The sequence below is a fragment of the Solea senegalensis genome, linkage group LG20 (assembly GCF_019176455.1).
Source record: "Solea senegalensis isolate Sse05_10M linkage group LG20, IFAPA_SoseM_1, whole genome shotgun sequence".
NCBI lineage: Eukaryota > Metazoa > Chordata > Actinopteri > Pleuronectiformes > Soleidae > Solea > Solea senegalensis.
In genome coordinates this window covers 7334701-7359131 of record NC_058039.1, presented here as the reverse complement: position 1 = coordinate 7359131, position 24431 = coordinate 7334701, and the positions used below count along the sequence as shown (strand labels likewise).

At 41.5% G+C, this 24431-nt stretch overlaps 1 protein-coding gene across 1 annotated transcript; it reads left to right on the top strand.

Moving 5' to 3' along the window:
* Window positions 1-1134: 1134 nt before the first annotated feature.
* LOC122786806 (dynein axonemal heavy chain 3-like) lies at window positions 1135-23782 on the top strand. Its single transcript, XM_044053303.1, has 59 exons — window positions 1135-1554; window positions 1660-1851; window positions 1947-2139; window positions 2311-2491; window positions 2752-2877; window positions 3645-3840; window positions 3952-4131; window positions 4336-4466; window positions 4554-4659; window positions 4749-4927; window positions 5007-5191; window positions 5329-5452; window positions 5713-5866; window positions 6035-6179; window positions 6266-6477; window positions 6596-6687; window positions 6788-6902; window positions 7161-7277; window positions 7950-8129; window positions 8212-8348; window positions 8821-9022; window positions 9125-9217; window positions 9379-9489; window positions 9570-9684; window positions 9781-9979; window positions 10107-10215; window positions 10293-10406; window positions 11209-11385; window positions 11566-11657; window positions 11748-11967; window positions 12080-12214; window positions 12305-12416; window positions 12513-12754; window positions 12846-12946; window positions 13058-13163; window positions 13271-13400; window positions 13507-13743; window positions 13822-13925; window positions 14339-14633; window positions 14738-14917; window positions 14999-15122; window positions 15212-15368; window positions 15457-15600; window positions 15816-16482; window positions 16561-16726; window positions 16812-17028; window positions 17124-17306; window positions 17401-17599; window positions 17690-18203; window positions 18333-19960; window positions 20179-20404; window positions 20489-20733; window positions 20884-21000; window positions 21268-21425; window positions 21871-22038; window positions 22127-22269; window positions 22397-22601; window positions 22827-22964; window positions 23085-23782. Exons 1-59 carry the CDS (start codon window positions 1483-1485, stop codon window positions 23436-23438), a joined length of 11844 nt encoding a protein of 3947 aa, XP_043909238.1. The 5' UTR covers window positions 1135-1482; the 3' UTR covers window positions 23439-23782.
* The last annotated feature ends 649 nt before the right edge of the window (window positions 23783-24431 follow it).

Here is a 24431-nt window from a genome sequence, read left to right as displayed (position 1 = left end):
GGACTATACAATTAAGTACAAATAGTTTTACTATAATAAACTATATAATAATAATTCAGTTATTTTGATAATTTCCGACAGGCTACTTTTCAGAGTGGTCTCAATCTGATTATCAGATTGATGACTTTGAATTGTGGACTTGAAGTTCTCGATCACAGATTGAAACTCTTTGTCACGATTCTTCTCATTCTCTTTTCACCCTTGTTCTTCTATCAACTTCTCTCTGTCCTCATGTCCTCCTTCACAACATCCATGAACCTTTTCTGTGGGCTTCCTCTTTTCCTCCTGCCTGGCAGCTCCATCTGTCCACCTGTCCATCACCATTGCAAACAAGAAGGGGCCTCATACATGTCCTGCACCTCCACTCACACACACATATCCACAAAAACTTTATTCCGTCAGCCCCCTCAAAGCACCCTTGTTCTTGAAGATTTTTACCAGTACACGTTCCTCAGACATTTTCTATCTCTCCAAGATTGTGTTATCTGGTCAAAAAGTCCACTCACGGCTCTCTCTCAGAGACATCTCCACACCTCCACAGGTACTTCATCTGGGCTAACTGCCTTTGCACTCTTCATCCTCTTCAGAGCTGCCTTCACTTCTTCCTTCCTTCTCCTCTGTACTTCCTGACCTGTCCTGCTCTCACACTCATTTTCTCCATTCGTAAGCTCCTGAGAATACTCCATCTTCTCAACACACTTGTTAGGACATTTCCATATACTCTAACCTGCTGCACATCCTGTCCAGCTCTGTCTAGCTCTCTCCTTTCTTAGTGTCCAGCCTCTCATACACCTCATTATCAGCCTTTTCCTTTGCTGCCATCTAGACTCCAGTACTCCTGCCTACTTTCTTCATCTCCCTGACTGTCCCACTTTTTCTCTGCCATCCTCTTCCTTTGGATACTTTCCTGCACTTCTTCATTCCACCACCTTGTTTCCTTTCCTTCTCTCTTTTGACCAGAAGATATACCAAAAACCTTCTTGGCTGTATCCCTCTCCATGTTACCTGTATTTCCTCAGTTATCTCCTATATAGGAGTAAGACTATCCATAATGCAGATCTTTGAATCCTTTTAACTGTGAAACAGATGAAAGAAGGACAACAATATTCCTTCTATTAGCTTAATACATTTTTTGTTTATATAACAATTTCAAAGGAAACACAAGGATATAAGTAATGCATGCAACATTATGGAGGTGGACTGCCATAAAACATAGAACAACATAGTTCATCCATTCAAATAGTTATGTGTTTTCTGTCTGTGACAGCGAAAGCCAAACAGGATAAAACGAAGACAGAAGCAGGTAACATTTTACACAATAAAAATAATAATTGTAAGTGCATGTTTGTCATTCACTGAAAATATATAACATCGCTCAGTTTTAAACAAACTAAAGGCATTTTAAGGATGTATTCAATGCAGTAGTCCCTTTACCAACCTCTGTGTTTTACTACAGACAGGGCATGACTCCATCTCTCCAACATGAATCAAAGGAGAAAACGTACTTTCCCCCCTCCTTTGCCACAGAGCGAAGAACCCTCTGAACTGTACCAAGTAAGAACGTCGATCACTGGATCCTTCAAATAACAATAAAATGTTCTATTGTCAACCTTTGTGCCAACGTCCTCAAATTCAATTTTTTTTTCATTTCACCTCAAGAGAGTCTTGAGGAACAACCAAAACCCACCAGTCCTTCAGCCCCATTCAAAGGCTGTGGAAGTTCCTCACAAAAAGAGGCGTCATCGCCGCTGCACGACCAGAGGGCCTGTTCCCAGGAATGGACACATGACTCTTACAGAACAAGATAAGAAGATGAGAGACGTGCCAACAGACCCTGAAGACCCTGAGGATGTAGAAGCAAGTATCAGTGAATTTGGTTGAAATTTGAATATTTTGAAAGAAACATTTTTATGACACAATGATCTGGCTTCCCCCCCCACACACAGATGTATATGTACCATATCACCACTGGTGTCCCCAACTCTGTGGTGGCCCCACAACCCCCTGAGCAGATGCAGGACATCTTGCACCGGCTGTCTCCGTTCAATAAGGACAGCAGTGACAATATCCAGACTCTCAGGGATAGCTTGAAAAAGGAGGTCAAAGAGGTTTATTACTTCAGTCTCAAAAAGAGCATAGGTACTTATTTATATGTTGGTTTATTTGACATGGACAATGCAAATTAATAAACATGTTTTTGGAAATATACAAGGTTTTTCTAAAGCACCTGAAGTGTACACTAGTTTGATTGTTAACATGGATTTTTTTTTTTTTCCAAACTGCTTTGTCCTCCGTCTTGTTCTATGCCAGTGGAATACATTCTGATTGACCCATCAAAGCTGAAGCAACTGTCCATAAGCAAGATTCCCAAGCCCCATTTGAGGCAGGTGTACTGGGCAGCGACCTACAGAAAGGCCCTCGAGTGGCAAAACCAGCATGTGTTTACTGTCAATCCCATTATGATTCTGTTGCAAGATGTCTGGCTAAGCAGGTAAGTCACATGTGTATTGTGCTGTCCACTCAGTTAAGGCTGTTCTCAGTTAAGTCAAGCGCTCAGTCACCACATAAGTGATCGTTACAGCTGTCAACACAAGAGATGTGGCGTCAGATACAACCAGGAGATAGTCTCAACATACAGGATAGGATAGGCCCATGATGGTGTGATGCTAAATTCCTTAATTGAGTGCTGAAATGAACAAAAAGGTTACGATACATGTGAATAATGAATCATCCTTTTTTGATGTTTTATAGCTTCGCATCCTTGAGATTTGTCAGACTTGAGGATCTTTTCTCTGCCAGCCTCCCACTCGTGCCATCTGAGTTTGAGGAGTTTGTCCAGAGGCAGTGCTTCAACACCAGAGAAGAACTCATCAACCAGTGAGTACTGACTGTTACCTCACCAGACTCTAAACAGCATGTCAGAGAAACCATAAATACGATCTATTCAATGCAGTGTCCTCAGGTAAGCACCTATGTTAGACCCTTGTCAGGCTACGTTTTAGGCAACTACTTTCCACTGGACATTTGTCTTCCATTGAACTCTTTGTTTTGTACCTGCCGCACGGCCTGTGGAGCGGGCCCTGACGAGTTTCTGAGTGACTGAAAGATGAACCATTTTAATTTGTCGACAAAATGAAATCGACTGCTATTCATGTATTAATTTGTTTATACTTGTAATCTGAAACTGCTTGGATACCATTATTCGGCAAACAGCTCAGTTACCCCAGCCAGACAAATAATCTTGGAGATATTATAATGTAAGTCTCAGTGGGGCTGGGCAAAATGACAATACGCATCATTAAGTAAGTAAAAAACAGGAGACGAGAAGAAAGAAACAATAAAATGGACTGGGTTGTGTAGGGGTTTTCTAACTCCAGGAGATAGCAGTAAGGGAATACTGTATCTTGCATGCGAGCTTTCATTAAAACCCTATAGAAGAAGAAGAAGAAGCACATTTGGTAACTTGTTTAGTTGTTAGGTGTTCAGGTGGGTTTTGATTGAGGAGATAGAAATCTGCTTATGGGATTCTTTTTGTGTTCTATTACCACACATTCTCCTGGATATATGATCACCAATTTTGTGATTCGTCTGATGCTTTTGATATTAAATATAACTGAACTCAACACAGCCATCTTCTTCCACAGGTGGCTGTGTCAGTGTGAGACCGTGTTCCGCGACTTTCAGGGCCTGTGGTGGCCCCTCGTACTTGAGAACGGCCAGCTGGCTCCAGATCGAATGGAGGAGTTTTTCAATTGCATTGCTGCTCTCATGTCATTGCATCTCCGGAGCCTGGTCACAGAATCATTACGGGACTTGCTACATTTCTTCACAATACACGAGGTGAGTTAAAATAGTGGCTGAAAATATGAAAATGTACATTCAGAATTCAGACTCACTCCGGCTTTGATTGTGATCCTTTAACACCACCTGCACTGTTGTTCTGTTTTCCAGGAGGGCAATGACTTTGGAGAGATGTTTGATGAGATGCAGTATTTTCAGCCTCAGGTCTTTGTGGTTATGCTACAAGCAGATGGGCCGAACATTAACTTTTGTCCGAGCTTCCAGAAATGTTGGCAGATCGTCCGTGGAGCCTTCATGGAAATCCTCAAAAGTGCAGAGAATCTGTCAAGGGTACAGTTTTTTACACTGATCAGTCACAATATTAACACAAGATTCGCATGATATTGTCATTGCTGTTTCAAAAAGAAATCTCTCGAAACAAGGCATACTTATTCACCAATGATTCACAACATTAAAGCCATAAAAGTTACCGGTTTTAGTGTTTATTACACAATGATGTCATGTGATATGTGACTGACATGCTTGTGTCGCCAGGTGGAATGTTACCTCTTTCCCCATATGAAGAACTTGTACCTTCGCACTGTGAGGCCTGATGAGTCGTTGGTAACAGACCTAATGAACAAAGTTGAGGATGTCTTCAACAGGAACACTGTTGGACCTAAAAAGTATTGAAACACCGACAGAATTTATATTTAATTTTTTTGTTGATAAAACAGAAGAACAGCATGACCTACTCATATCATTTTCTTTAGGTATTTAAATGTGTATCAAAAATACAGCGATCTACTGGACAATACGGCAAAGCGGGAGACAGCAACGTTCATTAAAGAGACACACTCGTTAGAGGACTGTAGAAGGGTAATTAAACCTTTCTTTCTCTTCTTTTTCACCTGTGATCCTGTCTGTCTGTTTCCTTTGCTAAAAGCCTTCTCACATCCTCTTCTCAGAAAATCAAGCACTTCAATGACACGTGGAAGGAGATTGCCTTATTGTTTGTCACAGTCCCTCTGTCCATGTTTTGTCTGGACGCTGTCAAGCTAAATGAAGACCTGTGTGACTGCTGTGAGACACTGAAAGACAGGATGGTCATGTTTGAATTAGACGAGAACCGAGCGCTCAACAAGGGGTAAGAGAAAACTCAGTGGTGGTACCTTAACGGACGCATTTTTCTTTGAATCTTGTTTTCAAGTGCTGCTCCCTCCTAGGATTTGTCAAAGGTTTGAGGAGATTATCAAGACCGTCAGAAGTACTGCAGAAACCACAGAGGAGGTGGTGACTCTCTTCCGGTACATTGAAAAGACCAGTAAGGTGACCCTTCCTCAGCTAAAAATTGAGATTGAAAAGGCAAGACACCGCCTCAACTTCCTGCTGGACTGCGCCCCTCTGTCATGTAGGTGTAACCGCTCATATTTACAATAAGTCAAAGGGAATATACCCCAAACTTTCCCCATAGTATGTGTTCCACTATTGAAAGAATGCTACTGCCTGTATAACAATTCCCTTATCTGCTCTCTTTTCTTCTCACAGCTGATGACGTAAGACTGAACACCCGTGTTTTTCAGTGGCCCAAACAAGTCCTCACTGAGCTTGAGGACAGTAAAGAACGTCTGGCCATCATTAGAGTAAAGGTGGACAAGCTGCTCCAAAAGAGGTAGAATAGAATAAAGACGTCTCACACAATGGCAACCACTACAACTGATTGTTGTGTTTGACGCTTTATTGTCCCTACTCCACTCCACCCGAACAGTTTTCAGTGGGGGAGAAGTTTGCGTCGCTAAAGTCTTGTGTCCCGTCTGATGTGCTGCAAAATGCTTGCTTTCGCTCAGAAATAATTCATAGAATTGTAAATTTGTGATTATTGAACTAACTGTAAAATCTGACAACTGTTATATTGATATTTGACTGTCACAGGGTGAAAGAATTTGACCAGAAACTGCTGCATATGGAAAAACAGATACAGACTTTTAAAAAGAAATCCGTCATGACCATGGAGGAGATAAAGAAGAATGTGCAGACTATCTCTGGAATCAACTCCAACCTCGAGTCTGCCGTCTTTGAACTAGAGGTAAGTAGCCAAATTAAAGCACATGCATTTTAATACTACAAACACACGTGTGGTTATCCTACTTTTGACAGTATAGATAGCTTTGACACCTTAATAAAGCATTGATTCTTTATCCCTGGAAGAGATACTTCTCATTGGACAAGTGTAATGACAATGATATGTGTACAGGAAATCAACAAGGAGCAGGAACTGCTGGGGAAGGATCAGAGCCATTTCCCAGTGCTGCACGTCATGATCGCTGAGAAACAGCCACATGAGCAGCTCTGGAACACGGCACTAAAGTTTGAGGCCAACTCACAAGTGTGGATGAATGGTAGGTAACATGCTCATTTCTAGTTTGTCCCAGCCAGAGAATGACGGCATGTTCAAAATTCACACGCTTTATCATTTGAATTCGAGGTCATTTCCGAAATCTGAACGCTGAGGACATCTCTGAGGACCTGGATTCCATGTGGAGGACCATGCATAAACTGAACAAGTCTTTCACGGATCTTGTTGGTCCTTGTCGTGTGGCTCAAAGCTTCAGAGGCAAGATAAACCTGTTCAAGAAGCACCTTCCCGTCCTGACAACCATCTGTAACCCTGGCATGAAAGAGAACCACTGGGACAAGGTTGGTCAAATCCAATAATCCCCCATTCCAGATCATCTATCATTGATAGATATCTACTGCCAGGTCTGTATCCTGGGATGTATGAAAAAGGTGTGTATTATCATTTGTCTGCCTACAGATTAGCGAGATTGTGGGCTTTGAAGTAATTCAAGAAGAGAATAGCTCACTGCTGGACATGTTGGACCAGGGCCTGTCCAAGTTCGCTAATCAGTAAGACACTTAATACGCATAAAGAGCAAAATCTGTATTATTAGAAAAGGATGCCTTGTAAGGAAAAAGTGATACATCTTTTTTTTTACATCTACCGTAGACTGGAAGACATTGGAGCATTAGCTAGTAAAGAGTACTCTCTGGAGCAAGCGCTGCTGAAGATGAAAAATGAATGGGCGGACCTCCACTTCACTTTCACTAAATACAGAGATTCAGTAAGTGAGATAAACACGCACACATAATTACACAGTGCTCTTTCATAACAAACAAAAACAGACTGACATACTAATAACCGTCAACCTGATTAATGGACTCTCCAGTCTATTCATACCAATTAAAATGCTTCAGTTCAGCTTCTCTTCAGCTTTGGCATTAGACAGCATTTCCTAGTCTCTGAGGCCGTTTGCAAGCACTTGTTGTGTGTGTGAATTTCCATACAGTACAATGAACAACAGATGCTTACTTCATTACAGAATATCAAAATTGTATCAGCTGTGGATGACATCCAAATGCTTTTGGATGACCACATTATGAAGACACAGACTATGAAAGGTTCACCTTTCATTGCGCCAATAGAAGACGAATGTAAGGTAAGATGGAAACACAGTATTGTTTGGTCCACTTAAGTAACGTGGTATAGATTTGCCATGTAGGCCACTGGTATGAATACTAGATAATGCCATTGTGAATTTAGTTTCTAGGAGATCGGGAACAATGGCTTTAAATCTTGAAAGTGATTCCACTTTCTGTGCATCGTGACCCTTTTTTTCTTTTATATATGTATCAGACAATGCAAATGAATCACACTTATCACTGCTGCTGGATAGAGGTCTGTGTATCCCACTGGCAGCTGTGGGTGTCAGTATTCTAACATAGCATAGTGTTTGGACTTTCATTTACATTTATATTGCTTTAAAAATGTGTGTGAAACCCTGAACAGGAAACATTCAGCAAATATTCAGCATATATTTATGTATCTAAGTCTGGATACTTGACAATGTGATGCTGATGTGCCAAAGGAATTAAGTATCTCCTTGTTTGTGAAACCTATTCTAAAGTACAATTCCACAAAATGCTCCACGGCCCTCATTTTAACAACTCTTCTCTTCTAAAACAACAGGTTAGAATATTACTACTTAAGTCTCGTAAATTAAGACTTCATTCTCGAAGTCTGTGATTTTTTGTTTCCCCTCAATGTGGCCCTAATGCTCCGTCGTAATATCTTACTCTGCTAGTAAGTAAACCCTGCTTATTCTCTTCAGCAATGGGACATAAAGCTGGTGAGCATGCTGAACATCTTGGAGTCCATGCTAAAGTGTCAGGCCACTTGGCTCTATCTCGAACCCATCTTCAGTTCCAAGGACATCATTGCACAGATGCCTCAGGAGGGACGCAAGTTTGAAATTGTGGACGACTACTACAAGAAAATGATTGCCGAGGCTGTAAGATACACAGTTTCCTGTTTAACCCTATTGAACTGGATCACATGCGCTTGACTTTGACTTCATTTTGTTACCGGGCCAGGTTAAAGATACACATGTGCTGGTGGCTACAGACCAGCCTGACATGCTGGAGCGTCTGCAAGAGTCTAATGTGCTCCTAGATGAAATCCTAAAAGGCCTTAATACTTACCTGGAAAGGAAGAGGCTGTTTTTCCCTAGGTAATAATACCACTAATGATTACTTTAACCCTTCGAACACGGAGCATTTTGGAAGCTTTTTTCCATTACAATGTTAAAACGTTCACACAGAGGTTATAAGAATGTGCTCTATAGAGATCTGATGAGGTTAGGGTTAGGGTGTTTTGTCATGGAATTTGTGAAATTTGGAAAGTTCGCTCTATTTTGTGACTTCTGCACAATCATTGCTAAAAAAAAAAATATATGCGATTTAGAATTAATCATATCTTTGACCGAAGAAGACAAACAAAGCATTTTGTAAAGCCTGAAGGTATGACTATAAACACACACCAGGGAGGAGTCTTAGGATCTAAAATTACAAGATACATCTAGTGAAGGCAGAGTTAGTAAAACTGCCCATATATAAATATGAATTCAGTGTACAGTATATGATTGTGCAAAGAGAGTGTGGTACCTCAAGTGTTGGTGTCATCTTCCTCTCTCTTTTTCCCAGGTTCTTCTTTCTGTCAAACGACGAGCTGCTGGAGATTCTGTCTCAGACCAAAGACCCGCTGTGTGTACAGCCTCATCTGAAGAAATGCTTCGAGGGCATCGCCAAACTGGAGTTCACAAAGAAGCTGGAGATCACCGGCATGATCAGCTCGGAGAATGAGATCGTGCCCTTCACAGAAAGTATCTTTCCTGCTAAAGCCAAGGTAAAGAAGAGGCAGTGTTTAGTGTTAATGATGTGAGTAGTTGTTTCATAAAGAATAACATCATAAACTCATCATGGTGGACTTTTACCCCTTTGTTTTTAGGGTATGGTGGAGAAGTGGCTACTGCAAGTGGAAAACCTGATGCTCAAGAGCGTTCGACACGTTATCCATCAAGGGGTGATTCAGTATGCGGAGGTTTGTGATTTGAATCTGATGATAATCTGATACGATTACAGTTGGTTTAGCATTAAACGTTAATAAACCAGCAATTTGTTCTTTGGAGCACCATTAAAATGTAGGGTGAAAAAATATTGACATCATATTGTGTATTTGATATTGTCATTTCTTTGCTGTAGTTGCCCAGAAAGGAGTGGGTGTTGAAGTGGCCAGGCCAAGTTGTCATTTGTGCTTCTTCCATTTTCTGGACAAGTGAAGTGTCTGAAGCCATCAAGAGCAACTCCCTGCATGTGAGTCTTTTGATTCTGCAGAAAGACAACTTCTAAAAATGACTACAATCCAATACTGACCATACTGCAAATTTTCCAAGGCCTATGTGGAGAAGTGTAACGCCCAGATTGGTGACATTGTGGAGCTGGTGCGTGGGAAGCTTACAGGAGGGGCAAGAATGACCCTTGGTGCCCTTACTGTTATCGACGTTCATGGTAATATCCAAATAATACCAATGCATTTACAGATAGAATCGCGCATTTTAAAGGAACAAAGTGTATTTTTTCTTATCAAACTGTTTACTCTCTTAGCTCGAGATGTTGTGGCGAAATTGGCGGAGGACGGCGTCTCCACACTGAATAACTTTGAATGGATTTCTCAGCTGCGTTACTTCTGGGAGAGCGAAGATGTGATGCTACGCATGATCACTACATGCCTGAAATATGGCTATGAATATCTGGGGAACTCCCCTCGTCTTGTCATCACACCGCTCACAGACCGCTGCTACAGGTGAATTACAGTAACTGGCCCTTATGTCTGCATAATATAATAAAATAACATCCAGAACCTACTGAAGGTTATTTAATTGTGCAAAATATTATGTTTTTATATGCTATCTTTTGGTCAAATGCCACAGAACTCTAATGGGGGCCTTGAAGCTGAACTTAGGAGGAGCTCCAGAGGGTCCTGCTGGAACTGGCAAGACTGAGACCACAAAAGATCTGGCAAAAGCTTTGGCTAAACAGGTGACCAGAATAGTTTTCAGTGAATGCCTTGTGTGTGATGTTTTAGTACTGACATTACACCTGTTATTTGTTTCTAGTGCGTGGTGTTTAACTGTTCTGATGGTCTGGACTACAAAGCCATGAGCAAGTTCTTCAAAGGTCTGGCTCAGTCTGGAGCGTGGGCCTGCTTTGATGAGTTCAATCGTATTGAGGTGAGCACTGCCATTGTTAGCAATCAAATCTCTCTATGTCATAGGTTTAAAACATAAAGTAGTTCATGAATAAATGAATTGGGGTATGAACATGTGGTTAAAGGATTATGTGGATCCTATTGGAGGATTATGTGGCTTTAATCCTCACAGATTTGGAACCACATCTTCATACTCTGTAACAAAACTAGTTTTCTTCAGTGTCAGCCAAACATTTGCATCTTTTGGTTTTTGTGAAACCGACTTAAAAACACACCAACATAAATGATTCCACCACAAGTTGTTATGTTAAACAATATTTTATATTACCGAAAGATGTGTTTTTAGTCAGCATTACTACATTAATCAACAATTTTGATAATTGATGAATCAGTTTTGAGTTTTCATCTTAAATATGAATATTTTCTGGTTCCTTTGCTCCACATAACAAAGAAATCATTAAAACAGAATAATTTTGGTTTGTGGACAAAACAATACCTTCGAGAACGTCTTCTGATTTTCTGACATTTTACGGACCAAACTAAAACTCGATTAATCGGGGAAAATAATCACCAGATAAATTGACAATTGTTATTACAACAAATGCTTTTCTCTATAATCTAAACACAAGATTGTGACTGAAATGCCTGTTAATCCCATGTAATGAAATTTTAAACTGATACGTAAACAGAAGTGATGTTAGTGATGAAGATCATTTTTTGTTACTTCTCAGTCACATTGCATCGATTCTTCGACACATTGTTGTTGAAAGTAAAACTTGAATTTGTCGACTCACTCTTTTGTGTGTAATGTGCGTCCGTCACAGGTGGAGGTGCTGTCTGTGGTGGCTCAGCAGATCCTCTGCATACAACAGGCCATTGCCAAGAATCTGAAGACCTTCATCTTTGAAGGGACGGAGCTGTCACTCAACCCAACCTGCTCTGTCTTCATCACCATGAACCCTGGTTATGCTGGCAGGGCCGAACTCCCTGACAATCTGAAGGTGCATCACTTCAGATCAGTTTGTGACCTGTATATATTGGCAGCACCATTGCTATTAGTGAAACCAGTATTTCTGTTCACTTTCTTACGTATATTACCTTAAAGAAAGGGTTCAAACTGGCTCACTGTAGACAATAAGTTGCTGGTATTTGATTCAAACCTAATCAACTTTGTCTTGTAGGCCCTTTTCCGAACAGTGGCTATGATGGTTCCAGACTATGGTCTCATTGCAGAGATCTCACTCTACTCCATGGGCTTCATTGAATCTCGCAGGTACGGGTGAAAATGTATTTCTAGAGAGTAAAGAAACAAGTGATTGGTTCATAAACCAAACTCTACCTCACCTTGCGATTGTCCTGACAGCCTGGCCCAGAAGATTGTGGCCACGTACCGTTTGTGCTCCGAGCAGCTGTCCTCCCAGCACCACTATGACTACGGTATGCGAGCTGTGAAGTCTGTGTTGACTGCAGCAGGGAATTTGAAGCTGAAATACCCAGAGGAGGATGAGAGTGTGCTGTTGCTTAGGGCACTGATGGATGTCAACATGGCCAAGTTTCTGGCCCAGGATGTTCCTCTGTTTGAGGTGATAGATTTTCTTCCAAAGTCCTGTTTTGCCAAATTGCATGTGTTTTTTCTTTTTCACGTATGCCTCAATTGGTTTACTAATCATTCCATTTTCACACTGCTTTCCACAGGGTATCATTTCTGATTTGTTTCCGGCAGTTGTCCTTCCAAAACCAGACTATAATCTCCTCCTGGAGGCCCTCAATGACAACATTGCTAAGCTCAACCTTCAGCCTGTCCAATGGTTTATTGGCAAAATTATTCAGGTACTAACATGGATTTGCTCTGTAATAACTCATAATCATTACTTAGGGTTATGTTACTCTAACAAATACATGTACTGTGTTTGTGTGCAGGTTTATGAGATGATGTTGGTACGGCATGGCTTCATGATAGTAGGAGACCCTCTTGGAGGAAAAACTTGTGCTTACAAGGTCCTTGCAGCTGCTCTTGGAGATCTATATAAAGGTAGGTTATTTGGTTTATTTGCAATTTATTCCCTGGCTTCTATCAAGCCGGTAACACACGCTGACACTTTAGTTTTGCATTTTTATTGTCATACAGCCAAGGTGATGGATGAGTTTGCAGTAAACTACAGCATCATCAACCCCAAGTCCATCACCATGGGCCAGCTGTATGGCTGCTTCGACCCAGTCAGCCATGAGTGGTCTGATGGTGTCCTGGCCACCACTTACAGGGATCAAGCTATGTCTACCTCAGAAAATCGACAGTGGATCATCTTTGATGGGCCCATCGATGCTGTCTGGATTGAGAACATGAACACGGTGCTGGATGACAACAAGAAGGTAGTAGCCATTTCGATGAATCTCTCAATATATGCATAAATCTGATGTATTATATCATTCACGCCTTCCTGTTCACTCCTTTCACCGATAGCTCTGTCTGATGAGTGGCGAGATCATACAAATGAGTCCCAAGATGAGTCTGATCTTCGAACCTGCTGACCTCGAGCAAGCCTCACCGGCTACTGTCAGTCGGTAAGCAGCACAGACAGAAGCAACACCAGCAGCTGTGGTACACATACTACTATGTGCAAAACAGTAATACTTGTTTTTTGGGGTTTTAATTACGTAACTTTATGTCTGAAGGTGTGGAATGATCTACATGGAACCCGATCAGCTGGGCTGGACTCCTCTCAGAGATTCTTACATGAACACTCTGCCTGAAAGACTGAGTTCAGAACACAGAGAGCTGGTATGGGCATTGGCTCTTTGGTGGCCTTTTTTGTTAATGTTATGTAAATGCTATCAAGGTATCATATAACATGTTTTTAAAGCCTGTTTGTTTGGAATATCCCACAGATCATGGACCTGTTTGATTGGTTAGTTCAGCCATGTCTGGATTTTATTAACAGCAATTGTCGCTTTGTGATTCAAACGTCTCCCATTCACTTGGTCCATTGTCTATTGAAGCTGTTTACCTGCCTGATGGGTTAGTACTACAGTACATTGCTAGTGTTGCATTTCATTCTATTTTGATAATTGATCGGTCATCGTGACATGTTTATTGTTGATGTTCATGTCTTCTGCATGGCCAGATGAAATCTCTGAATCAGGAACCAGACGTGCAAAGACTATGTCCAGCCAGCAGGTAACCATGTGGCTGCAGGGCCTGTTTTTGTTTGCGGCTGTTTGGACTTTGGGTGGAACCATCACGGGGGAGTGTCGTAAGAAGTTTGATGTCTTTTACCGCAATTTGATCATGGGCACAAATAGAGAGCACCCTCCGCCTGAGAGTATTACTCTTAAAACAGAGAACATCTTCCCTAACAAAGGTAACAAGATCTCCACAATAATTTTTTAAGTAGTTATTAAACCGTTTTAATTGTTTTTTTTACATTTTTTTTCCGCAGACACTGTATATGACTATTACTTCCATAAAGATGGACATGGGCAGTGGAATATATGGACTTCTTTAATCACAAAGGCAGATAATATCATTTCAGCTGAAGCCAATGTGAGTATGTCCAATTTTGTGATAGTAAAGCTCTGACTCACTGGTGATGTCCATCTATCTGTGTGTGAGATGTTCCCTGTTTCCTTTTGACTTTGGCTTTTGACTCTGTAAAGAGTTGGTGTTTGACCTAATTATTTCTGTGACAGGATTTCATACTTCTTCAGCTAGTTTACTGACCTTCTGAATCCCTGCTGACCACCACAGAAATGGGATGAATGTCTATGGCAACATATTTACCTCCGCCAAGGAGTATTGAATAGGAAATGTACCCTGGCAAAGGTTTGCCACAATTGTCTCCTCTAGTGTACACATTGTGATCTCTTGAAATCTTTAGTTTTCGCATCAAAGGTCACAAGTCCACGATGGTTTAAAGACAGTCTAATGTTTCTAATCAAATTTCTTTTCCCCTCCAGGTGTCAGACCTCATTATTCCAACAACGGAGACAGCTCGTCAGTTGTTTTTCCTGCATACCTATCTGGCGCATGAAGTACCCATGCTTTTTGTGGGGCCAACTGGAACTGGCAAATCTGTGATTAACGACAGCTTCTTAGCAAAGCTGCCAAAGGAGCAGTACACTCCTAACTGTATCAACTTCTCAGCCCGCACCTCAGCAAATCAGACCCAAGATATGATCATGACAAAGCTAGACAGAAGAAAGAAGAACATGTTTGGACCTACAATGGGGAAAAAATGTATCATCTATGTTGGTAAGTAATTATTGAAAGATGATTGATTCCATGCAGTAAGAATTTATTTAGATTGATTTATATTGAATGTAGAAATTACATGTAGTGTCATCTCTTCTCCATAGATGACCTTAACATGCCAGCTAAAGAAATCTATGGTGCCCAACCACCAATCGAACTACTTAGGCAGTGGATTGACCACCGCCACTGGTATGACAAGAAGGACACCTCCAGACTGAACATAGCGGATGTGCTGTTTATGTCTGCAATGGGGCCTCCCGGTGGAGGGAGGAATGACATTACAGGTATTTTAAAGTAAAAATTAGTTTTTCTGTCAGACAATTAGCTGAATTTTACTTTATATCACAACATTTTTTAAATCCTAGGCCGCTTCACTCGTCACTTGAACATCGTCTCAATTAATTGCTTTGACGACTCAACACTGACAAAGATATTCAGCTCGATCACTGACTGGCACTTCGGCAAAGGGTTTGATCCCTCTTTCCTCAGGTAACCTAAAGTATTTTTTGAAATTGTTGTAAAAGACAAATGCAATGAATTGTCTTTGTTCAAAAAACACATTTTGTCACATGTTCCAGGTTAGGCACCATCATGGTCCAGGCAACAATGGCAGTCTATAAGGAAACTATAGACAGCTTCCTCCCCACTCCATCAAAATCCCACTACATCTTTAACCTCCGAGACTTTGCTCGAGTAATACGAGGTGTACTGCTGGCTCCAAGCACACACATGCAGGTCAGAGTGGAGAAAGTGAAATCTTTAATTCAAGCATGAAATCTCTTCTTTACTTTGTTCTTGTATGTTTGTTTTCATTTTTTGTCAGGATCAAAACAAACTGATCCGCCTGTGGATCCACGAGGTCTACCGTGTTTTCTACGACCGACTTATTGACAACAAGGACAAGGGAACATTCTTTGGAATTGTTAAACAGAGAACCACAAAGCATTTCAAGCTGAGCTTGGACAATGTACGGACAAAAATGTATTCTGCAAAGTCAACAATGCCATTTTGTATGTTAGTTTGAACACGTCACAAAGCCAGTGACTTCCAAGTGAAAGTGTTGTACTGCAGCTAAATTGGGAACAACACATTTATATAGACAAGCTGTTATTTTGCGTAGTATAGTGAAGTAAATACTAAAGCTCCTGTATTTAATCCTAAATCTCATTTATTTTCATCTAGCTCCTGAGGCACCTCACCACAAATGGCAAGGTAGTGGATGAAAACATCCGTAGCTTGTTCTTCGGTGATTATATCAAACCTGATACTGAGTCCAAGATCTATGATGAAATCACAGACGTGAATGTCTTGCAAGAAGTGATGGAGACTTACCTGGAGGATTATAACAACTACAGCAAGACACCCATGAATCTTGTTCTGTTTAAGTTTGCAATAGAACACATTTCCCGCATATGCCGCGTACTGAAACAAGACAATGGCCACCTTCTGCTCGTTGGCATTGGGGGCTCTGGGCGACAGAGTGCCACTAAGCTGGGCACCTTCATCAATGATTACAGCTTGATCCAGATTGAGCTGACCAAAACCTACAACATGTCAGACTGGCGAGATGACCTGAAGCGGATGATGCGTAAAGCAGGCATCGATGGCAGGAACTCAGTTTTCCTGTTCAATGACTGCCAAATTAAGACTGAGGCCATGTTGGAAGACATCAACATGTTGCTTAACACCGGTGATGTGCCTAACATCTTTCCTGCTGACGAACGTGCTGAAATCCTGGAGAAGGTGCAGGGAATTGCCCGGATGGAAGGCAAAAAGATTGATCCTACTCCACTTCCATTATACAACTTCTTCATTGACCGCGTGAAGGCTAACCTTCATATAGTCCTAGGTAGGTTCTAGGTAGGTTCCCTTTTGTTGGTGTAAGTTTGAAAAAGTGGTTGTAACTGAGAGTCATTGTGTTCCGCAGCAATGAGTCCCATTGGCGACGCATTTAGGAACCGTCTTAGAATGTTCCCCTCCCTCATCAATTGCTGTACCATTGACTGGTTTCATGAATGGCCAACTGATGCTCTGGAGATGGTGGCCCAGAAGTTCCTGGAAGACGTGGAAATGGAGAGTGAAATCAGAAAAGAGTAAGGACATAAATTAGTAAGTAGTACTCGTTCCAGCTGTGTAACACTGCAGTATCTTCACATTTTGTTTCTCTCCATGTGCCAGGGTGGTGGAGATGTGCAAGACCTTCCAGACAGGTGTGGTGGAGATCTCAAAGTCATTCTTCTCCAGCTTAAGGAGACACAACTATGTCACACCCACTTCCTACCTTGAACTTATCCTCACCTATAAGACTCTGCTAAATGATAAGAGGAATGAAGTTGACACTGCAAGGAACCGTTATATTGTTGGTCTGCAGAAATTGGACTTTGCTACATCTCAGGTGATTTACAGTTTGAAGAAATATTACTGTGAATGTTAACTTCTTAAACTAAAGGAATGGCAGTGCGTCCTAAAATAACCACTTCGTGTTTACAGGTGTCAGTGATGCAGCAGCAGCTGACAGCCTTGCAGCCAGAACTTATCCAGACCTCAGCTGAGACAGATGAGATGATGGGAAAGATAGAGACGGAAACAGTGGAAGTGGACGCTAAGAAAGATTTAGTGTCTGCTGATGAGAAAGTGGCTAATGATGCAGCAGAAGCAGCTCAAGTCATTAAAGTATGCATGTATTTCGGGATCAATTGCATTTTATTTAGATTTTCAGCTATTTACCTATTTAGAGACTGGCTATAACATACCTGTTAACTTCCAGGATGACTGTGAGAAAGACTTGGCCATAGCAATGCCTGCACTGGATGCTGCCCTGTCCTCCCTGGATACCTTAAAACCTGCTGACATTACAGAAGTAAAGTCTATGAAGAACCCACCTGGTCCAGTCAAACTTGTAATGGAATCCATCTGTATCATGAATGGTGTTAAACCTGAGAAAAAACCTGATCCTTGTGGCTCAGGTAGGTCCTTTAAGCTTTAAAAGAACAATCGCTTCTATTTTCTCATCAGCGTTTGCAGAAGAGTAATTGCATACAATATTTGTGTTACAGGTAAGATGATTGAAGACTTCTGGGGCCCTTCAAAGAAACTCCTGGCAGACCAGAAATTTTTGGAACGTCTGAAAACCTATGATAAAGACAACATCCCTGCTGTTTATATCAAGAAAATCAGAGATAAATTTGTTGACCACCCTGACTTTCAGCCCTCTGTTATTAAAAATGTCTCCTCGGCTTGTGAGGGTCTGTGTAAATGGGTGCGGGCGATGGAAGTATATGAAAACGTAGCCAAAGTCGTCGCCCCAAAGAAGGAGAGGTTGAAGCAGGCTGAGGATGAGCTGGCGGCACAGATGGAAATGTTGACTGTGAAGAGAGCTGAGCTGAAAGAAGTAGAGGACAGGCTGCAGAGCTTGTACGACGAGTTGGCGAAAATGATGAGGAAGAAGGAAGTGCTGGAAAACAACATTGAATCATGTTCTCAGAAGCTGAACAGGGCAGAGAAGTTGATTGGAGGACTGGGTGGAGAGAAGGACAGATGGACAGAGGCTGCAAGGCAACTAGAGATTAGGTATGTTGAAATATTTATTAATATTTATATGTATATATATATATATATATATATATATATATATATATATATATACACTGTATGGTTATATATTAATCAGAATTGTATTTCTATATTTCCTCTCCACAGATTCATTAACCTGACAGGTGACATACTCCTCTCTTCTGGAACTGTATCCTACCTCGGGGCATTTACTGTAGAGTTCCGTACACTGTGTCAGGATAAATGGCACACCCTGTGCCAAGAGAAGAAAGTCCCCTGCTCTGAGGACTTTACCCTCAGCACCACTCTAGGTAATCAAGTGGCCATCAGGGCATGGCAGATTGCTGGGCTGCCGGTGGACTCCTTCTCAACAGACAATGGTATCATCGCATTTAACTCCCGTCGCTGGCCGCTAATGATAGACCCTCAAGGTCAAGCCAACAAGTGGATCAAGAACCTGGAGAAGGAAAACCACCTTGCAGTCATAAAACTATCAGATGACAACTATGTGAGAGTTTTGGTACAGTGCATTCAGTTTGGTACCCCTGTTCTTATGGAGAATGTTGGCGAGGAACTTCATCCGGTACTAGAACCTGTGTTACTGACGCAGACCTTCAAACAGAAGGGCGTGGAGTACATGAAGATAGGGGAGAATCTGGTGGAGTATTGCAGTGGCTTTAAGTTCTACATGACCACTGGATTGAGAAACCCTCACTATCTCCCTGAAGTGGCTGCCAAAGTCTGTCTGCTCAACTTTATGATTACACCGCAAGGCTTACAGGACCAGCTTTTAGGGCTTGTAGTAGCCAAAGAGAGACCTGAACTTGAGGAGAAGAAGAACCAGCTCATTCTAGAGAGTGCTGCCAACAGCAAGCAGCTAAAGGAAATTGAGGATAAGATCCTGCAAGTACTCTCCTCTTCTGAAGGGAACATCCTGGAGGATGAGGAGGCAGTAAAGATACTGTCATCTTCCAAGGTTCTCTCAATGGAGATCTCTGAGAAGCAAGAAATTGCCCATGTCACTGAGAAAGAGATTGATGACACACGTATGGGCTATCGTCCTGTGGCAGAGCACTCATCTGTTTTGTTTTTCTGCGTCTCACAGCTAGCCAACATCGAACCCATGTATCAGTACTCCTTGACCTGGTTCATCTACCTTTACCTGTATTCCATCGCTGACAGCGTGAGTAGTGATGATGTGGCTGAAAGAATCAACAATATTGTGGAACACTTTACTCTCTGCATCTATAAAAATATCTGCCGTTCACTTTTTGAGAAGGACAAGCTGCTCTTCTCCCTACTGCTCACTGTAGGCATAATGCAGGGCAGGGACCAGGTTGATAACCAAGTCTGGCAGTTCCTTTTAACAGGTGGGATTGCTTTGGATAACCCGTATCCCAACCCTGCTCCAGAGTGGCTGTCTGACAAAAGTTGGTCTGAGATTGTAAGGGGCTCTAAACTGCCAAACCTGAATGGTTTTTTTGAACATGTTGAGGAAAACATCTCTGAATGGAAGAAACTTTATGATTCAGGACACCCTGAAAAAACCCAGTTGCCTGACCAGTGGAGAGAGTTGAAAGGGATGGATCGAATGGTTGTGATCAGATGCTTCAGACCAGATAAACTGGTCCCAGCAGTGCAGGATTTTATAGTAGCTAATATGGGGCAGGCTTACATTGAACCACCTACGTTCGACTTGGCAGGGAGCTACAACGACTCAAACTGTTGCACCCCTCTTATCTTTGTGTTGTCACCAGGAACTGATCCAACTGCAGGTGATTATGTTTTTGTATTTATTTAGAATAGTGACATTGCACAGCACTGAACATCAGCACTAAACATACACAAAGTACTTACACAAGACAAACTTCATGGGAAAAAACCCAGCAGCTAATGAAGAGCTGTTATTTCATGTGAACAAAGACAGATGTTTCTCATGCACATCTGATTTTGAATGGAAAAGGTTGCTCATGAAGAATTGCTGTTCCTTCAGGTCTGCTGAAGTTTGCTGATGACCTCGACATGGGGGGCAATATGACCCAGACCATTTCCCTCGGGCAGGGACAGGGACCCATAGCAGCTCAGATGATTGACAAAGCCATCAAAGAGGGCTCATGGGTAGTACTGCAGAACTGCCACCTGGCTACCAGCTGGATGCCCACTCTGGAGAGAATTTGTGAGGAAACCATCGTCCCAGAGTACACACACACCAACTTTAGGTAACAGATCCTACACAGTGAGCTTCACTCAAACGTTTGCTGTTGTCAGTATGAACACAATAAATGCAAACATCTCCCTCTCAGGTTATGGTTAACTAGTTATCCATCCGACAAGTTCCCCGTCAGTATCCTGCAGAATGGGCTGAAGATGACCAATGAGCCTCCTAAAGGAATCAGAGCTAACCTGCTGCGCTCTTACCAGAGTCACCCCATTTCCGACCCCAGCTTCTTTGGCGGCTCAAACAAGCAAGAAATTTGGCAGAAGCTCCTCTTCGGTCTCACTTTCTTCCATGCATTAGTACAGGAAAGGAGGAACTTTGGACCTCTGGGTAAGACATTTATTGAACTCTATTTTCATTTTAAGATGAAGACTTTCATTTTGAAGCATTTTGTATTCTGTATCCTAGTTATTGTAACTTTTATTCCATCATGTTGTGTTGCAATATGCAATCACTCTTTCTTATTCATTCACTCTTAAGGCTGGAATATTCCATATGAGTTTAATGAGTCTGACCTGAGGATCAGCATGAGGCAGATCCAGATGTTCCTGGAAGAGTATGAGGAGGTTCCACTGACAGCCCTCACATATCTTACAGGTGAATCATTTCTTTGCATCAATGACATGTGCAGTACGGTGATATTCTGAGAATCATACAAACTTTTAGATCCAATTAGAGTTAAAGACATACATCTATATCACTTATTAATTATTAGATTACTGAAGAATCAAAGTCACTTAAAGTGTTTTGGAACACAACATATCAAGTGGTGTGTGAAGAATTTCTCTGGACATAAATGTTTGTCAAATATGAAATGAAACTCTGATCAAACGTATTAGTGTATTGCTTGTATTCATATCACAGGTGAATGCAACTACGGAGGCAGGGTGACCGATGACAAAGACAGACGTCTGCTGATCTCGCTCCTGTCCATCTTCTACAGCTGGGAGCTGATAGAGCAGGAATGCTACAGCCTGTGTGAGGACAACCTTTATCACATCCCAGCTGATGGACCCTATCAGGTATCACTATAAGGCTCTGGTCAATTCCTAGTTAACATCACAGTGTTAGGATGTAATTTTGTGACATAGATATGGGCTTGCAGTTTTCTATTCACAGCAGCGTGTGTAATATTTGTTTGGATCTCTGTTGTCTGCTCTATCGTGCTTTTATGGTCAGAGCCCCTTGACTTAGGAACGACCTACGTGAGGAGATAAGGCTCGTAGATTGAAGGGACTCTCTTGTTAAAGCCCATTTTGTACAAATTTACCTTTCACTTTTTATTTATTCATTCTTTGATTTGTCATTTCTTTGCTTCGTTTGATGCATTATGTTTTTCACTTTGAGCGTCAAGGCACTTTGTAAACTTGTGTTTATAAAAGTGCTATATAAATAAATCATTACAATTCTATAATCATATAATCATCTTATAGAAACTAATCTTTTAAAATGATATGTTTTTTCCAGACATATGTTGACTACATTCGCAGCCTACCGATTTGTGCGGATCCTTGTGTGTTTGGACTTCACAGCAATGCTGACATCACTAAAGACAATCAAGAAACCAATCAACTCCTGGAAGGAGTATTATCAACTCTGCCTAGGGAGATGGGAGGCGGGGATAAATCTCCTCAGGTTAGCACTTTTCATATTTCACTCAGGAAACAGTATGTGTAAACTAGCTGCCAAACATGCAACCTTCAAGTGTCTTATGTTTTTGTAGGAGGTAGTAGATGAGCTTGCGGGAGACATCCTGTCCAAGCTGCCAGCTGACTTTGACATACAAATGATAATTGAGAAATACCCCGTCATGTATGAGGAATCTATGAACACCGTTTTGAGGCAGGAAATAATCCGCTTCAACAGGTACTATTCAGCTTGCAAAATGCCAATGTTTATTATGTGTATCTCCAAAGTTCATTTGTGTATCTGTGAAGGTTGCACTGAGAAAATGATTTACAATTGATTCTTAATCCCACTGTCTTCCCATCAGACTCACAAATGTGGTGCGGCGCAGCTTGGTCAGCATCCAAAAGGCTTTGAAGGGCCAGGTTGTTATGTCTTCTGAACTTGAGGGCATTTTTAACAGCATGCTGGTGGGCAAGGTGCCCGCTATGTGGGCAGCCAAGTCGTACCCCTCTCTCAAGCCATTGGGAAGCTACGTGACTGATCTGTTAGCCAGACTGCAGTTCCTGCAAGTAAGAATTATGGTTGTTTCAGGTCAAACAGACCTTGAATGAACAGAACACAGAGTATGACTGGAACGATGAACGAACCACATACTAAGTAGTTGCAGTCTATCTTTAAAGCAATTTGCATGTATTAGATTAATGCATTATGAAACAGTACTGGATGTCTGGAGAGCAAATGACATTGATTCTTTTCAATAGTCTATGTAAACATGTACTTGAATGTTTTAACAGGACTGGATAGATGACGGCCCACCTACAGTCTTTTGGTTTTCTGGCTTTTACTTCACTCAGTCATTCCTTACGGGAGTGTCTCAGAATTTTGCCAGGAAGTACACCATCCCCATAGACTTCATTGGGTTTGAATTTGAGGCAAGACATTTCAACTTTGCTCAGTGTTTTTGCTAATATAGTATTCAATCCTTCTCCTAATTTAATGATATAGGAAACTTTAATAGAATGTAATTATAAGTAAGCGGCCTTGTTTTTCAGGTAACCCAACAAGAGACCAACATGGATGAGAAGCCAGAGGATGGAGCCTATGTTAGAGGCCTCTTCATGGAGGGTGCACGCTGGGACAGGGAGAATATGGTCATTGGAGAGTCCCTCCCCAAGATCCTCTTTGACTCATTACCCATCATTAAGCTTAAACCAGGAGAGATGTCCAAATTTAAGCATGAAAACATCTATGTATGTCCTGTTTACAAAACCAGTGCTCGCAGAGGGACTTTGTCCACCACAGGTCACTCGACTAACTATGTCCTGTCCATCGAGCTGCCATCTGACAAGCCACAAAAACACTGGATCAACCGCGGAGTGGCCTGCCTCTGCCAGCTGGATGACTAGGAACTAGATGCACTGTGTTTTTTAGATGAAGACTACATACATAGATAACTGTACAGACAACAAGGAATAAAGTACCATTACATTCCATTTAACAGTGTGCAGTTTGTGCATTTTAGATGTTCAGATAAATAACAGAGGTGGTAAAATTCCAATGGTTGATATAGCCACCTTTTGATAACTTTTCATCTTTAATGTGTCCAGTATAAATTCATGCAAAATGTGCAAATCCCCAAGATGGACACCAAATTCAAAACTGTTCCTGATGAGTTGAGGCGATGGTCCCAATGGACTTTTATGTTCATCATGGGCTGTATCAAGTTCCGTGAAATGTGGTTCAACTTAGTTTCAGCTTTCTCAATTCGTGTTTCACTTTTAGGGGGCGCCATTGAGCCGTTTTGCACCACTTCTATGTATTTCCCTTATTTCATCAGTTCTGATTTGCTGTCTATGTCTATACAGGTGACAGATTATGAATTTAATGTTCTGCTGCTGCAGAAAGAAAGAAAAGGCAGTTTCATTTATAAAGCAAGGTAGGTATGTTTGTATTAGTGTATAATCACTTATAAAAAAACAATAAGAATAAGCCTTTATATATGCATTTGACAGGAGATTTGCTTTCGGAGGCTGCCATCTTGTTCTGGCATGTTTCCAAAATAGCCTGAATGGACAAACCCGTCAGAGCATGAGTTTCTTGATTTTAAGTGAAATCTTACTCCATGGTACAGTGTGGAGCTATAGATCCATGACAGTCAACTGATTGGGCGACAGAAAAGTGTCACACTGTTGCGACCCGCATTTCTTGATGTCTTGTTGAGACAATCAGCCACAAACTGAGCAGAAAACAGCTGCTCGGTTGCTGTCTGATGTCTGTCGTTTGTTGTGTTCAATGTTGTTGTTTGTTGTGTTTAATTTTGTTGTTGTGTTGGTGCCTGTTGTGTTGCGTTCAATGTTTTTGGTCGTGTCGGCGCACCAGTGCAACGTCACTCTTATGTA